Source organism: Pseudophryne corroboree, chromosome 2 (genome assembly GCF_028390025.1).
Source record: "Pseudophryne corroboree isolate aPseCor3 chromosome 2, aPseCor3.hap2, whole genome shotgun sequence".
NCBI classification, from domain to species: domain Eukaryota; kingdom Metazoa; phylum Chordata; class Amphibia; order Anura; family Myobatrachidae; genus Pseudophryne; species Pseudophryne corroboree.
The window spans coordinates 450,232,158-450,249,983 of record NC_086445.1 but is presented as its reverse complement, the minus strand read 5'-3'; the positions used below and the strand labels follow the sequence as shown (position 1 = coordinate 450,249,983).

Genomic DNA, 17,826 nt, shown 5'->3' with positions numbered 1-17,826 from the left:
GATACACGTCGTCCTTTATGTCCATCGACACCATGAATTCCTCTAGTTTCAAACCAGCTATGACGGACTGTATCGAGTCCATCTTGAAGTGGTAAAATGTGAGAAATTGATTTAGGACCTTAAGGTTTAAAAATGTGTCTAACCGAACAGTCTGGTTTGGGTACCACAAAAAGATTCAAATAAAATCCCAATCCTTTCTGTGGTACCGGCACTGCCACCATGACCTCTGATAAGATCCACTTTTGAATAGCCGATTCCAATGCCCTTGCCTTTAGAGGGCACTGAGGTGGTCCCGTAGTGAAGAATTGCATGTGAGGACGTATGAGGAACTCTATTTTGTAACCCTGGGAGATAATATTGTTGACCCAGAACTCTGGAGTGGTTTCGGCCCAGGCTTCCCGAAACTCTGTCAACCGTGCGCCCAACTTGGGAAAACCAAGGTGAGCTGGGAGACCATCATGCCACAGTCTTTTCCGCAGGCTTAGAGTCCTGTTTTTGGCCGGTTGACTGGGAACATCCTCTGCCTCTATTACAACAAGATTGTCCTCCATAACCTCTACCTCTGGCGCGAAAGGACTGAGACCTGAACAAAGAGAAGGTTGATCCCGAATATCCTTGTCTGGTCAAGGGTGTGGATTTTGGATATGGAGTAGGAAAATAGGTCGATTTTCCCGCAGTAGCCTGAGAGATCCATTTGTCCAATTCTGGACCGAACAAGGCCTCTCCTACGAACGGTATGGCCTCTACCGCCTTCTTGGATTCCGAAACCGCCTGCCACTCTCTAAGCCATAAAATGAGTTTTGCCGACACTGCAGACGCGGAAATATGCAATGCTATTCTAGTAGCATTTTTTGCCACCTGACAGAGATAGGAGGCAAACTCGCGGATGTGTTCCGCTAAACGGGAAATCTCGTGATGGTTACAGTCTTCCGAAACCGCACTGACTATCTGACCAGCCCAAGCCCCCATGGCTTTACTAACCCAGGCACTATCACTAGCGCTGGTTTATGTGATGCTCCCGCTGCAACAAAAATGGACTTAAGTGCTGTATCGAACTTGCGGTCAGAGGCATCCTTTAATGTAGTAACATTGGGAATAGAAAAAATTGGCTTCTTGGACAATCTACCTAGGGAAGCGGCTATCACTGGTGGGCTCTCTCACTTTGCCATAACAGCTATCGGTAGAGGATAGTTAACCGTAAATTTCTTTGGCAATAGGAAACGTTTATCAGGTTGTTTCCAGGCCTGACCCATCTGTTCTTGCAGCATCTTGGGTATAGGAAATACGGTTGTTTGAGGCTTTTGGGACTCAAACAAGTCAAATTCTTTCAGTTCCTTGACTTCATCATCCTTGAAGCCAAGGACCTGTTTTACGGCGTCAATAAGGGATTCCAATCACCTCACATCAGAATCTTCATCTGATGGTGAGATATCTACAATCTCCTCCCCCGACTCCCTGTCCTCATCTACCAAGAGACCACCTTCTTTCTCCGACTCCTCCTGTATCACCTGAAGGGGTCGTTTGACTGCCGGTCGGGTAGGCCTCTTAACCTGTGTCGTGGATGTAAGTCTTATCATACATTCCTCCATGGTTTTAGAGAATCCCGCAGCCCATTCCTGATGTTGCCTACGAGATTCCACCATCTCCTTGGACAAATTTGCCAAGGCACGAACTAGAGGAACTACTGCTCCCAGCCTGTGTCACCCACTGCATGCATGTGTCGCACACAGGGGGCTGCCCACACGTGTGCTCGTCTTGTCACATTTTGTACGAACATAATAAGTTTTTGTGGTTTTGGAAGGTGATTTTGAAGTCATGTTTTATTAACAAGTTCACCCACACATACACACTTTACTAAACAGTCCTGTCACTCTATTAAACTAAAAAGAGACTGGAAGGAGAGGGAAGCAGAAACTAGGGAGTGCATAGCTGACTATCTACTAGTAAAATCATTTTACTATGTACCAGCATCTGATTTACAAACCCCACACCACAGCTGTAATTGCAGGAGGATCAGGCTTGTCTCTTTCTGTCTCCCTCTGGCAGGAAATTAATGCCTCTCTGATGCCTGTCTTGCCGCTCTGTCAGCAGTGCCTTTGAGAGAATAGGCAAATCCTGTGGTTAGTTTCCTCCCCGTCTCTCCCGTCTGCCTAAATAACTTGAAAATGGGCGCCGCTTCAAAAATAAGAATTTACTTACCGATAATTCTATTTCTCGGAGTCCGTAGTGGATGCTGGGGTTCCTGAAAGGACCATGGGGAATAGCGGCTCCGCAGGAGACAGGGCACAAAAAGTAAAGCTTTAGGATCAGGTGGTGTGCACTGGCTCCTCCCCCTATGACCCTCCTCCAAGCCTCAGTTAGGATACTGTGCCCGGACGAGCGTACACAATAAGGAAGGATTTTGAATCCCGGGTAAGACTCATACCAGCCACACCAATCACACTGTACAACCTGTGATCTGAACCCAGTTAACAGTATGATAACAGCGGAGCCTCTGAAAAGATGGCTCACAACAATAATAACCCGATTTTTGTAACTATGTACAAGTATTGCAGATAATCCGCACTTGGGATGGGCGCCCAGCATCCACTACGGACTCCGAGAAATAGAATTATCGGTAAGTAAATTCTTATTTTCTCTATCGTCCTAGTGGATGCTGGGGTTCCTGAAAGGACCATGGGGATTATACCAAAGCTCCCAAACGGGCGGGAGAGTGCGGATGACTCTGCAGCACCGAATGAGAGAACTCCAGGTCCTCCTTAGCCAGGGTATCAAATTTGTAGAATTTAGCAAACGTGTTTGCCCCTGACCAAGTAGCTGCTCGGCAAAGTTGTAAAGCCGAGACCCCTCGGGCAGCCGCCCAAGATGAGCCCACCTTCCTTGTGGAATGGGCATTTACAGATTTTGGCTGTGGCAGGCCTGCCACAGAATGTGCAAGCTGAATTGTACTACAAATCCAACGAGCAATAGTCTGCTTAGAAGCAGGAGCACCCAGCTTTTTGGGTGCCTACAATATAAACAGCAAGTCAGACTTTCTGACTCCAGCCGTCCTGGAATTATATATATATATATATATATATATATATATATTTTCAGGGCCCTGACAACGTCTAGCAACTTGGAGTCCTCCAAGTCCCTAGTAGCCGCAGGCACCACAATAGGTTGTTTCAGGTGAAACGCTGACACCACCTTAGGAAGAAACTGGGGACGAGTCCGCAGTTCTGCCCTGTCCGAATGGAAAATCAAATATGGGCTTTTGTAAGACAAAACCGCCAATTTTGACAATCGCCTGGCCGAGGCCAGGGCCAACAGCATGGTCACTTTCCATGTGAGATATTTCAAATCCACAGATTTGAGTGGTTCAAACCAATATGATTTGAGGAATCCCAACACTACGTTGAGATCCCACGGTGCCACTGGAGGCACACAAGGGCTGTATATGCAATACTCCCTTGACAAACGTCTGGACTTCAGGAACTGAAGCCAATTCTTTCTGGAAGAAAATCTATAGGGCCGAAACTTGAACCTTAATGGACCCCAATTTGAGGCTCATAGACACTCCTGTTTGCAGGAAGTGCAGAAATCGACCTAGTTGAAATTTTTTCGTGGGGCCCTCCTGGCCTCACCCACGCAACATATTTTTACCACATGTGGTGATAACGTTGTGCGGTCACCTCCTTCCTGGCTTTGACCAGGGTAGGTATGACCTCTTCCGGAATGCCTTTTCCCTTAGGATCCGGCGTTCAAACCGCCATGCCGTCAAACGCAGTCGCGGTAAGTCTTGGAACAGACAAGGTCCCTGCTGGAGCAGGTCCTTTCTTAAAGGCCGATGCCACGGTTCCTCTTGGAACAGACATGGTACTTGCTGAAAGCAAATCCCTTCTTAGCTCCCGAGGCCATTAGTCCTCTGTGAGCATCTCTTGAAGTTCCGGTTACCAAGTCCCTCTTGGCCAATCCGGAGCCACGAGTATAGTTCTTACTCCTCTATGTCTTATAATTCTCAATACCTTGGTTATGAGAAGCAGAGAAGGGAACACATACACCGACTTACACCCACGGTGTTACCAGGACGTCCACAGCTATCGCTTGAAGGTCTCGTGACCTGGCGCAATACCTGTCCCATTTTTTTGTTCGGGCGGGACGCCATCATGTCCACCTTTGGTCTTTCCCAACGGTTCACAATCATGCGGAAAACTTCCCGATGAAGTTCCCACTCTCCCGGGTGGAGGTCGTGCCTGCTGAGGAAGTCTGCTTCCCAGTCGTCCACTCCCGGAATGAACACTGCTGACAGTGCTATCACATGATTTTCCGCCTAGCGAAAAATCCTTGCAGTTTTGTCACTGCCCTCCTGCTTCTTGTGCCGCCCTTTCTGTTTACGTGGGCGACTGCCGTGATGTTATCCCACTGGATCAATACCGGCTGACCTTGAAGCAGAGGTCTTGCTAAGCTTAGAGCATTATAAATTTGTTCTTAGCTCCAGTATATTTATGTGGAGAGAATTCTCCAGACTTGATCACACTCCTTGTGTGACTGCTCCCCAGCCTCTCAGGCTGGCCTCCGTGGTCACCAACATCCAATCCTGAATGCCGAATCTGCGGCCCTCTAGAAGATGAGCACTCTGTAATCACCACAGGAGAGACACCCTTGTCCTTGGATATAGGGTTATCCGCTGATGCATCTGAAGATGCGATCCGGACCATTTGTCCAGCAGATCCCACTGAAGAGTTCTTGCGTGAAATCTGCCGAATGGAAGCGCTTCGTAATAAGCCACCATTTTTACCAGGACTCTTGTGCAATGATGCACTGACACTTTTCCTGGTTTTAGGAGGATCCCGATTAGCTCGGATAACTCCCTGGCTTTCTCCTCTGGGAGAAACACCTTTTCCTGGACTGTGTCCAGAATCATCCCTAGGACCAGCAGACGTGTCGTCGGAACAACTGCGGTTTTGGAATATTTAGAATCCACCCGTGCTGTCGTAGAACTACTTGAGATAGTGCTACTCCGACCTCCAACTGTTCTCTGGACCTTGTTCTTATCAGGAGGTCGTCCATTTTCTTTGAAGACGAATCCTCCTTTCGGTCATTACCTTGGTAAGGACCCGGGGTGCCTTGGACAATCCAACGGCATCGTCTTGAAACTGATAGTGACCGTTCTGTACCACGAACCTGAGGTACCCTTGGTGAGAAAAGGCAAATTTTGGGACATGGAGGTAAGCATCCCTGATGTCCCGGGACACCATATAGTCCCCTTGTTCTTTGCTATCACTGCTCTGAGTGACTCCATCTGGATTTGAACCCTTGTAAGTGTTCAAATTTTTCAGATTTAGAATAGGTCTCACCTAGCCTTCAGTACCACCATATAGTGTGGAGTAATACCCCTTTCCTTGTTGTCGGAGGGGTAAATTTATTATCACCTGCTGGGAATACAGCTTGTGAATTGTTTTCAATACTGCCTCCCTGTCGGAGGGAGACATTGGTACAGCAGACTACAGGAACCTGCGAGGGGGGAAACCTCTCGACATTCCAATCTGTACCCCTTGGATACTACTTGTAGGATCCAGGGGTCCTGTACGGTCCCAGCGTCATGCTGAGAACTTGGTAGAAGCGGTGGAGGGCTTCGGTTCCTGGGAATGGGCTGCCTGCTGCAGTCTTCTTCCCTTTCCTCTATCCCTGGGCAGATATGACTCTTATAGGGACGAAAGGACTGAGGCTGAAAAGACGGTGTCTTTTTCTGCAGAGATGTGACTTAGGGTAAAAAACGGTGGATTTTCCAGCAGTTGCCCTGGCCACCAGGTCCCATGGACCGACCCCAAATAACTCCTCCCCTTTATACGGCAATACATCTTTGTGCCGTTTGGAATCTGCATCACCTGACCACTGTCGTGTCCATAAACATCTTCTTGCAGATATGGACATCGCATTTACTCTTGATGCCAGAGTGCAAATATCCCTCTGCGCATCTCGCATATATAGAAATGCATCCTTTAAATGCTCTATAGTCAATAAAATACTGTCCCTGTCAAAGGTATCAATATTTTTAGTCAGGGAATCCGACCAAGCCACCTCAGATCTGCACATCCAGGCTGAGGCGATCGCTGGTCGCAGTATAACACCAGCATGTGTGTGTATACTTTTTAGGATATTTTTCAGCCTCCTATCAGCTGGCTCCTTAAGTACGGCCCTATCCGTAGATGGTTCCGCCACTTGTTCTGATAAGCGTGTGAGCGCCTTATCCACCCTGAGGGGTGTTTCCCACCGCGCCTTAACTTCTGGCGGGAAAGGGTATACCGCCAATAATTTTCTATCGGGGGAAACCCACGCATCATCACACACTTCATTTAATTTATCTGATTCAGGAAAAACTACAGGTAGTTTTTTCACCTCACACATAATACCCTTTTTTGTGGTAATTGGAGTATCAGAAATATGTAACACCTCCTTCATTGCCCTTAACGTGTGGCCCTAAAAGAAAATACGTTTGTTTCTTCACCGTCGACACTGAAATCAGTGTCCGTGTCTGGGTCTGTGTCGACCGACTGAGGTAAATGGGCATTTTACAGCCCCTGACGGTGTTTGAGACGCCTGGACAGATACTAATTTGTTCGCCGGCCCTCTCATGTCGTCAACCGGCTTGCAGCGTGTTGACATTGTCACGTAATTTCCATAAATAAGCCATCCATTCCGGTGTCGACTCCCTAGAGAGTGACATCACCATTACAGGCAATTTGCTCCGCCTCCTCACCAACATCGTCCTCATACATGTCGACACACACGTACCGACATATAGCACACACACACAGGGAATGCTCTGATAGAGGACAGGACCCCACTAGCCCCTTGGGGAGACAGAGGGAGAGTTTGCCAGCACACACCAAAGCGCTATATTTTACAGGGATAGCCTTATAATAAGTGCTCCCTTATAGCTGCTTTTATAAAATCACAATTTCGCCAAATTTTGCCCCCCCTCTCTTGATTTAACCCTGTTTCTGTAGTGCAGTGCAGGGGAGAGCCTGGGAGCCTTCCTGACCAGCGGAACTGTGTGAGGAAATGGCGCTGTGTGCTGAGGAGATAGGCCCCGCCCCCTTTTCGGCGGGCTCGTCTCCCGCTTAAAAATGGATTCTGGCAGGGGTTAAATATCTCCATATAGCCCCGGAGGCTATATGTGAGGTATTTTTTGCCAAAAAAAGGATTTTCATTGCTGCCCAGGGCGCCCCCCCCCAGCGCCCTGCACCCTCAGTGACTGCCGTGTGAAGTGTGCTGAGAGCAATGGCACACAGCTGCAGTGCTGTGCGCTACCTTAAGAAGACTGAGGAGTCTTCTGCCGCCGATTCTGGACCTTCTTCTCTTTTCAGCATCTGCAAGGGGGCCGGCGGCGAGGCTCCGGTGACCATCCAGGCTGTACCTGTGATCGTCCCTCTGGAGCTAATGTCCAGTAGCCAAAGAAGCCAATCCATCCTGCACGCAGGTGAGTTCACTTCTTCTCCCCTAAGTCCCTCGATGCAGTGATCCTGTTGCCAGCAGGACTCACTGTAAAATAAAAAACCTAAGCTAAACTTTTCTAAGCAGCTCTTTAGGAGAGCCACCTAGATTGCACCCTTCTCGGCCGGGCACAAAAACCTAACTGAGGCTTGGAGGAGGGTCATAGGGGGAGGAGCCAGTGCACACCACCTGATCCTAAAGCTTTACTTTTTGTGCCCTGTCTCCTGCGGAGCCGCTATTCCCCATGGTCCTTTCAGGAACCCCAGCATCCACTAGGACGATAGAGAAATATATAACACGTCATTTAGTAATGAAGGGGGGAAGTGATATATATGAACCCAGTAGGTGAATGCTCCTACCTCAGCGCCGACCCTTTCTGCGGCCCCCTCAGCACTATGTCTCCCGCTGGCAAGGACCTGCGTCGCTGCTGCTGTCAGACTCATCGCGGACCCGGCATCCTAAACAGAGCAGAAACACCACGCTAGCCGCCGGTTGCTAGACGACGGGCTGCTCGGCCGCTGCTGCAGGGAGCGGGGAGCCGGGTTGAGCGGCTGTCACTAGCGCCGGTCTTAGTGTATGCTCTGAGCCGGGAAGATTCTACCCGCCGAGACATTGTAGGGGAAGGGGGGAGAAGGACGTACTCACTGCGCTCCTCCGTGTGATCAGCGGATCCTTTGTGGCTGGATCTTGGTCACCGATTACTCCTTCAGAGTAAAAAAAAAACAAAAAAAACGTTGTCTCACTCTTTATTGGGTGGGAGTAGGTTATTGCACTTTGTATTCAAATAAAATAAATTCCTAACAGGAGCCTGAGCTCCCTAATGTGCTTCTTCCTCCGTAGCACAATTTTTCAAACTGGAGGGAGAGGGGGCATGAAGAGGGAGGAGCCAGCTGTGCACTTCAATTAATTTGCATATATTGTGCCACCTCCTTCTCCATTCTTCACACCCTAGCTGTATGAACTCAGTGTCCTCTAGTAGATGACAGAGAAATTATCTTTTCTGCTTAATAGGCATTCATGCTGAAAGATTGAATGAGGATATCTTTCATACATTAAATCCAGTTACAGTAAAATAAAATAAAAATATCACACATTGGATTCTAACAAATCAGTAATTTGTACTCTGCATTCACTTTGAAAACGCTGTGGTAAAGGTGTGTGGAACCATGCATGGTGCCCAAAGGAGTTTTGAATACTTCTTTTATCTTCTTTCCACCATTCACCATGTGGTTTACAATGATAGGTATGGGATCCCAGCGGTCATGAGACCAACGGCGGGATCGTAACAGGCGAAATCCCAGCAGAGAGCGCAGCGTGTCCCCTTGCGTACTCGCCACGCATCGGGCCCGGTGGCGACCTTCGGTCACAACACTATTAAATTCCTGCTCAGGTGGTGGCGTGCACCACCACCCAAGAGTGAATTCCGGCCTGGTGTTGGTATTCCGACTGCTGGCATTTTGCAGAGTGCCAGGTTTCCGGCGGCGGCATCCTGACTGCCGGGATGTTAACCGCATACCATTTTAAACAAGCACTGTTGGTATAATACAGTGGATTCAAAACTCTAGTGAATAAGCACCAACGCTTCTGTACCATCGCAGAAATAATAAAGTAATGATTTCAAACAAAAGCCCTCAAAAAAGACAAGGGAATCACACAGGTAATATTTTACGGGTTTACTACGAGAGACCAGAGCTTGGGATCCCGGCGCCCAGCAGTCAGATGCCGGGATCCCAACCGCGGAATGCCAGCAGCAGGGCTTGCACAAAAGAGCCCCTTGTGGGCTCGCAGTGCTACATGCGCCACGCTGTTTATTTTCCCTCTCCAGAGGCGTTATGGACACCCCAAGAGGCAGAATAGTTGTCGGTATGTAGAGCGCCGAGATCCCAACAGCCGGGATATCGAGTGCCTCGCATATTTTACATGGGGAGCATGAAAGGTTCAGTATTATTTTGAAAACATTTTTTGCTCATTTATACTGCAAAGTGTAAATTGAATACACTGATAAAACAGATACAGTAAAACACAACCTTTTAAAGTAAACAAAGTCATTTACAGCCTGTGTTTTTGCTCTGAAGTCTTATTACTACGTCATGGTATGATTATTCTAACAATAATTTGGAATAATGCTATTAGGTATCGCAGACAGTAATCAAAGTCTCCTACCTGATTTGAAATAACATGGGCCCCATAACGCAACATGACTTCACTTCGAAGGATAAGTTGCAACATATTTTTATCCAACAGAGGCAAAGCAGCACCCAGCAACCTGTAACACATGTAACTAAAAGAAACAAACCTAGTTAAAACAGAAATAAGTGGAACACTCAAGAGCAAAAACAACCAAACCAACAAATTTGCATCTAAAGTATAGCTAAATTATTGGGATAGTTTTTATTACATATAATCTGCCAGAATTCGCAATTATAGAAGTGCTACTTCAATTAGGGATGAGAACATCGTCAATAATAAAAATAAAAGTTTTAGCTTTTTAAATCTGTTTTTCTGAGTCCGTCTGGTAGACACAACCCTGGGTGCAGAGGGCGCTGTGCCGAGCGTACACTTAAAATTAAAGTAGTTAGACCCTCCCTCTCTACATACCATCAAACCCTAAGTAGTCTGTAATATATTTATATCCTACTGGAGATATGGTCTCCGGACACAGTATTCCAGATGAGGTGGTGCCAATGATCTATACAGTTCAATTCACTAAGGATAGGATCCAACCTTGGCTGTTCAGCTACCACACAAGAAAAAGTAACAGATCATCAGACAGCAGGAAGAATCTACTTGCAGATGACCATTTGGTCAGATATTATTCTGACAGGTCTACAAATAAAAGGGTGCAAAGGGAACTGCCTTGAAGCAAGTAAGCAAATGCACGCTTTTGATATAAGACACCCATGTGCAAGTCATTAGCACCAACTATCTTTTCCTTTGACAGGAAGACCCGGAATGATCACCTGTCAGAGTGACACAGGAATTTGAGAGGCTGCGATGTGACCTAATGGAACTTGGGGTCATTTCTCATCCAGCCATGTGCCTCCAGGGTTTCTATCATTAATTGGAGATGGTATTGTTAAAGTGCATTTTATTTGCCGGTCATCCAGGGATAGAATAACATTCAAACTTTTCAATCACGAAAGTACTGCCATTATGATCGGAGGCTAGTTGCCAGACTCGAAGTAAGGGCTCTGAACTGGAAACTGGCGCTGCCCACAGCAATCCTAAGCAGGCAGTGGTACCCGCCAAATGTTGGGACATGCAAGATAGCATAAGCTTGTGAGCAGGGCCTTCCTACCTCTATACCCAGTTTGTCTTATCACTGTTGTTTCCAATTATAAAGCACAATGGAATATGCTGCGCTATATAAGAAACTGTAAACAAATAATCAAATAATAAATAACACCTTGGAGGTCCATTTAGTCATTTTAAAAAAAGAGAAAGAAAAGACCTGTACAAAACTATCAAAAATCAGTATTGGTAAAGCATCAGAGAAAACTACAGACAGAAGCTAAAGAGCTACAGTGCATCTAAAAAGTATTCACAGCGCTTCACTTTTTCCACATTTTGTTAGTGCATCTAAAAAGTATTCACAGCGCTTCACTTTTTCCACATTTTGTTATGTTACAGCCTTATTCCAAAATTGAATAAATTCATTTATTCCTCAAAATTCTACATACAATACCCCATAGTGACAACGTCAAAAAGGTTTTATTTAGATTTTTTCAAATTTATTAAAAAATAAAAAACTAAGAAATCACAGGTACATAAGTATTCACGGCCTTTGTACAATACTTTATTCATGCACCTTTGGCAGCAATTACAGCCTCAATCCTTTTGAATATGATGCCACAACCTTGGCACATCTATCTTTGGCCAGTTTTGCCCATTCCTCCTTTGCAGCACCTCTCAAGCGCCATCAGGTTGGATGGAAAGCGTTGGTGCACAGCCATTTTCAGATCTCTCCAGAGATGTTCTATTGGATTCAAGTCTGGGCTCTGGTTGGGCCACTCAAGGACATTCACGGTGTTATCCTGAAGCCACTTATTTGAGATCTTGGCTGTGTGCTTAGGGTCGTAGTCCTGCTGAAAGAAGAACCGCTGCCCCAGTCTGAGGTCAAGAACGCTCTAGAGCAGGTTTTCATCAAGGATGTCTCTGTACATTGCAGCATTAATCTTTCCCTCTTATCCTGACTAGTCCTCCAGTTCCTGCCACTGAAAAACATCCCCACGCATGATGCTGCTGCCACCACCATGCTTCACTGTAATAATAATAAAAAATAAAAGAATACCAAAGTGCAAAAGATCACAAGGAACACTACTGGACTTGTGATACTTGTGACATTTGAATCTTGACAGATACACAGCAGGTCTCTATCATTGCCTTATTGCATTAGTGAATACCACTATACCATCCAGCAGGACTATCACAAGTCTAATAGTGTTCCTTGTGATCTTTTGCACTTTGGTCCAACATAATTGTTGGCTAGCACATCTAAATATACCCTATAAAGGATCATTTTTACGAACGAAATGTGTATTCATTTATTTGTTTATATGGAAAAACAAATGTGTTACTTACCCCTGAGGAAGTCCTTTGGGACGAAACACGTTGATTTCTGTCTCTTTTTGATACATACATAACCTTTTTTGAACAACAACTATTTGGCAAGAAAATTCTGCTTGGAAAATTCTGTGTGGATAAAGTTTTGATTATGTCTGTTATGTGGAAATTGTGAATACATTTTACATATTTTATATTGTTCCTTAATATTTCTGATTCCGACTAATAGTAGCGTCCTCAGAAATTGTGTTCCATGTTATATGTGTGGGCCCTTACTAGCAGAGGGCTTTTCTAAAGGTGCAGCTGACTCCTGATTTTAGCGCAGTGGGGTATTTGTTGTGTGTATATATATATATATATATATATATATATATATATATATATATATATATATATATATATATATCATCTCTCAAAACAATACTCTTCCTATGCACTGATAAGTGTAGTATACTTAATGCAAATGACTGCACTGGATGTAGGAATGGCAGCCTTATTCTTCTAAATTCCCTGTTAGAAGGAATTGAAAATAAGAATATATAACACAATAGAATAGTTGGCGCCCACAATACGTATCAATACTTAATAATGTAAACAAACCCTTTTAAAAAACTTTACTCCTAAAACATAATGGTGACATGTTCCATCTAAAAACTTTTATTATTGTAAAAACATGCAATCAATATTTGTGCATAGAAAAAGTGGTAACTCGCTTCACACTTATTATAGATCAATGACCACAGTAGCAATTTACAGGTGATATTCTGTAATATCCACTTTTTCTTTTATATGAGCTTCATAAGACGACAACACAACGCGTTTCATCTTTTTGCCAAGACTTCATCAGGGGTGGATCTCAACTAAATGGTAAGTATGAATAGTATATAGAACCACAATCTCAACGGCTCATTCGTGAATGCTTGATGACAAGACCCTATAGGTCCCTAGGACTTCAAATTGGCCACTCAGTCAAGCCTTGTATTGAGACAATTTGCACATGGAAAATCATATGCTCAGGTTCAAAGACAAATCACTTAGTAGGCGAACCTTGCAGTGAGCCATCTTTGCAGATCTATTGAGGGTTCGCCTACTAAGTGATTTGTCTCTGAACCTGAGCTTCTGATTTTCCATGTGCGAATTGTCTCACTACAAGGTTCTTCTTATGAAGCTCATATAAAAGAAAAAGTGGATATTACAGAATATCACCTGTAAATTGCTACTGTGGTCATTGATCTGTAAAAAGTGTGAAGCGAGTCACCACTTTTTCTATGCACAAATATTGATTGTATGTTTTTACAATAAAAGTTTTTAGATGGAACATGTCACCATAATGTTTTAGTCGTAAAGTTTTTTTAAAAGGGTTTGTTTACATTATTAAGTATTGATACGTATTGTGGGCGCCAATTCTTCTATTGTGTTATGTGTTATATATATGTGTTATATATATATATATATATATATATATATATATATAACATATATATATTTAGAATGTAAGCTCTCACGAGCAGGGCCCTCTTCCCTCATGTGCATATCCTTTCTTACTTTAATAATCTTCAACTGCATCAACTCCAGCAGTCTTCTGCCACCTGATACTTATTCCAGTGTCATCTGCTGATGTAACTATGTTTATTTACCCTGTACTTGTCCTATATTGTCGTCAACTGTAAGTTGCTGTTTTCCTGTTTGATTATTAATGTAATCTGTAATTGGGCGCTGCGGAACCCTTGTGGCGCCATATAAATAAAGGATAATAATTAAATATTATATATATATATATATATACATACATACATACATATAAAACAATGCGCGGTCAGAGACCGGATGTATATATCAGAATACTCGTACAATATATTCTGGAAGAGGTACACTTGTTCTTAACTAACGCTGTCTTAAAATGAAATGTAGAATACTTAAGTGTCTGTAGAATCACAGCGCTGATAAATCAGGCGGATTTACAGAGGAGACCTTGCCCTGCAGTCTAGGAGACCAGTCGCGGAGAGGGAGGGTGTGAGGTAGCTCCAGGGCGGGAACAGCAGCAGTAGATAGCGCACGGAGCTGGGGGAGGGGCTACAGGTCAAGCACCTTATCCCCTATGCTGGTCTTCACCATCTGGTACTATGGAGACTGATTAAAAATAGATCATGTATTATCCGGCCTGTGCTCCCCTGCCCTTGTGGATATAGTGGGGTCCCTGTATGGCCACAGTGTCCATGCCAGTGTGGCGGTCCGTCTCCTAAGACCGCGACCGGAACGAGATTTAATAGCGGGTCCCGGCTGGGGGACCCTCTTACCTCCTCCCTGAGAAGCAGCCACGCGATCCAGGAGAGCGTCTGTAGTGGTGTGTCTAGGAACCGGAGCGTCTCCGCCGCAAGTACCTGGGAACAGAGCAAGCGGGAGTATGCAACGCTGCTGGGGAGGTGATGGAGCCACAGCACAGTATGTCACACTGACATATGAAGTGCTGCAGCCCTTGAAGTCTTCTAAATAGCTTTTTCAGGGCTGCCTGCGCAGCCCCCCCCCCCCCCCCCCCCGTTAACTAAAACTGAGCTCACAGCGCCTGGAGGCGGGGTTATATAGAGGAGGCCCTCGCAATGGATCCTGGGACAGTCTAAAGCTTTAGCCTGTTGGTGCGTCTGGATCAAGATCCATCTCTACACCGCAATGTTTTCCCTGTGGAACACAGTGTATCCCGCTGCAGAAGAAAACTTTTTTCACATTGTTATTATAGTGTATTGTGTGTAGAATTTTGAGGGAAAAAATTAGTTTATTCCATTTTGAAATAAGGCTGTAACATAACAAAATGTGGAAAAAGTGAAGCGCTGTGAATACTTTCCAGATGCACTGTATATAGGACACAGAATAAAATTCTTTACTTTTTTTTTTCTTTCTTTTACTAATACAGTCCAGAGGCTGCACAAATCTAATGGGAAGATAGAATCAACTAACAAATAAGTAAATAAACATCCCTGACAAAAGAGCAGCTTCCAGCCTGTACTCTGCAATAATACAGAAGAGGACAGGCAGACAGGAGAAAATGAATCATGAAGGCAGGTGAGGTATATGGAGCACTATGATCCCCAGAAGACGTCTAATAGAAAACACTGCAAGCTAAATGAATAAAATAAAACTTACAAGGCTGCTCCAGTAATAATAGAAATTGGTTCCTGGTTCCCAGCTAAACCACAAGTTTAGAGTGATGTGGCAGCTCCTCCCAGCACTCTCTACATCCCAGAATGGATGCAACAGAAAAGGCAATATATTTTGCACACCACAAATATTAAAAACAATTTAGGATACCATATAAGTATGGCCATATGACAATCATAATATAGTTTTTCCAGCCACTAAGGTGTTTTAATAGAGATATGAGGCAGAAGATGACATAAGCAGCACAGGAAACATACATGCAAGGTCCAGTCTGTTCCTGCATCAGGCCATTCTCTACGGCGTCCTTCCAGAACAATTCAAATGCTTCCTCCTTCAGAGAAATCCTCAGCACATCCAGTGCTACGCCTGGCAGGCACTTCTCTTTCTTCACAGACTTCGCAGCCATTGATAACAGATCCACCAATCTGGAAGGAATGGTAAAAGGACATGATCAAAACCATTTCATTGTAAAAACCTACATGTAAAAATGTACAGTGAAAAATATATATATCAGGACAATGGTAAGACAAGGAAAAAATAAGAATTTACTTACCGATAATTCTATTTCTCGTAGTCCGTAGTGGATGCTGGGGACTCCGTCAGGACCATGGGGAATAGCGGGCTCCGCAGGAGACAGGGCACATCTAAAAAGCTTTTTAGGTCACATGGTGTGTACTGGCTCCTCCCCCCATGACCCTCCTCCAAGCCTCAGTTAGGTACTGTGCCCGGACGAGCGTACACAATAAGGAAGGATCTTGAATCCCGGGTAAGACTCATACCAGCCACACCAATCACACCGTACAACTTGTGATCTGAACCCAGTTAACAGTATGATAACAAAACGAAGTAGCCTCTGAAAAATTGGCTCACAACAATAGTAATAACCCGATTTTTGTAACAATAACTATGTACAAGCATTGCAGACAATCCGCACTTGGGATGGGCGCCCAGCATCCACTACGGACTACGAGAAATAGAATTATCGGTAAGTAAATTCTTATTTTCTCTAACGTCCTAGTGGATGCTGGGGACTCCGTCAGGACCATGGGGATTATACCAAAGCTCCCAAACGGGCGGGAGAGTGCGGATGACTCTGCAGCACCGAATGAGAGAACTCCAGGTCCTCTTTAGCCAGAGTATCAAATTTGTAAAATTTTACAAACGTGTTCTCCCCTGACCACGTAGCTGCTCGGCAAAGTTATAATGCCGAGACTCCTCGGGCAGCCGCCCAGGATGAGGCCACCTTCCTTGTGGAATGGGCATCTACATATTTCGGCTGTGGCAGGCCTGCCACAGAATGTGCAAGCTGAATTGTACTACAAATCTAGCGTGCAATAGACTGCTTAGAAGCAGGAGCACCCAGCTTGTTGGGTGCATACAATATAAACAGCAAGTCAGACTTTCTGACTCCAGCCGTCCTAACTATATATATATATATATATATATATATATATATATATATATATATATATTTTTAGGGCCCTGACAACGTCTAGTAACTTGGAGTCCTCCAAGTCCCCAGTAGCCGCAGGCACCACAATAGGTTGTTTCAGGTGACAACGCTGACACCCCTTTAGGAAGAAACTGGAGACGAGTCCCAGTTCTGCCCTGTTCAAATGGAAAATTCTAATATGGGCTTTTGTAAAACAAAACCGCCCATTCTTTTTGACAATCGCCTGGCCGAGGCCAGGACTAACAACATGGTCACTTTCCATGTGAGATATTGGTCAACAGCATGGTCACTTTCCATGTGAGATATTTCAAATCCACAGATTTGAGCGGTTCAAACCAATATGATTTTAAGGAATCCCAACACTATGTTGAGATCTCACGGTGCCCCTAGAGGCACAAAAGAACTGTATATGGAATACACCCTTTACAATCTGGACTTCAGGAACTGAAGTCAATTTTTTCTGGAAGAAAATCTACAGGGCCGAAATTTAAATCTTAATGAACCCCAATTTGAGACTCAAAACACTCCTGTTTTCAGGAAGTGCAGAATCGACCTAGTTGAATTTCCTTCGTGGAGCCTTCCTGGCCTTACCCACGCAACATATTTTCACCACATGTGGTGATGACGTTGTGCGGTCACCTCCTTCCTGGCTTTGACCAAGGTAGGTATGACCTCTTATGGAATGCCTTTTTCCCTTCAGAATCCGGTATTCAACCGCCATGCCGTCAAACGCAGCCGCGGTAATTCTTGGAAAAGACATGGTACTTGCTGAAGCAAGTCCCTTCTTAGCTCCCCAGGCCCTTAGTCCTCTGTGAGCATCTCTTGAAGCTCCGGGTACCAAGTCCCTCTTGGCCCATCCGGAGCCACTAGTATAGTTCATACTCCTCTATGTCTTATAATTCTCAATACCTTGGTTATGAGAAACAGAGGAGGGAACCCATACACTGACTGGTACACCCACGGTGTTACCAGAACATCCACAGCTATCGCCTAAAGGTCTCATGACCTGGCGGAATACCTGTCCCGTTTTTCGGGCGGGACGCTATCATGTCCACCTTTGGTCTTTGCCAACGGTCCACAATCATGCTGAAAAACTTCCCTATGAAGTTTCCACTCTCCCGGGTGGAGGTCATGCCTGCTGAGGAAGTCTGCTTCCCAGTCGTCCACTCCCGGAAAGA

At 45.0% G+C, this 17,826-nt stretch overlaps 1 protein-coding gene across 1 annotated transcript in view; it reads right to left on the bottom strand.

Annotated features, from left to right (window-relative positions):
* The window catches only part of MYBBP1A (MYB binding protein 1a), a 273,632-nt gene that overhangs the window by 159,990 nt on the left and 95,816 nt on the right, over positions 1–17,826 (bottom strand). The window contains exons 7-8 of the mRNA XM_063953716.1: positions 15,453–15,620; positions 9,643–9,760 (exon numbers count right to left, since the gene is read on the bottom strand). Coding sequence (XP_063809786.1) covers positions 9,643–9,760; positions 15,453–15,620 — 286 coding nt within the window. The remainder of the gene's footprint in view (positions 1–9,642; positions 9,761–15,452; positions 15,621–17,826) is intronic.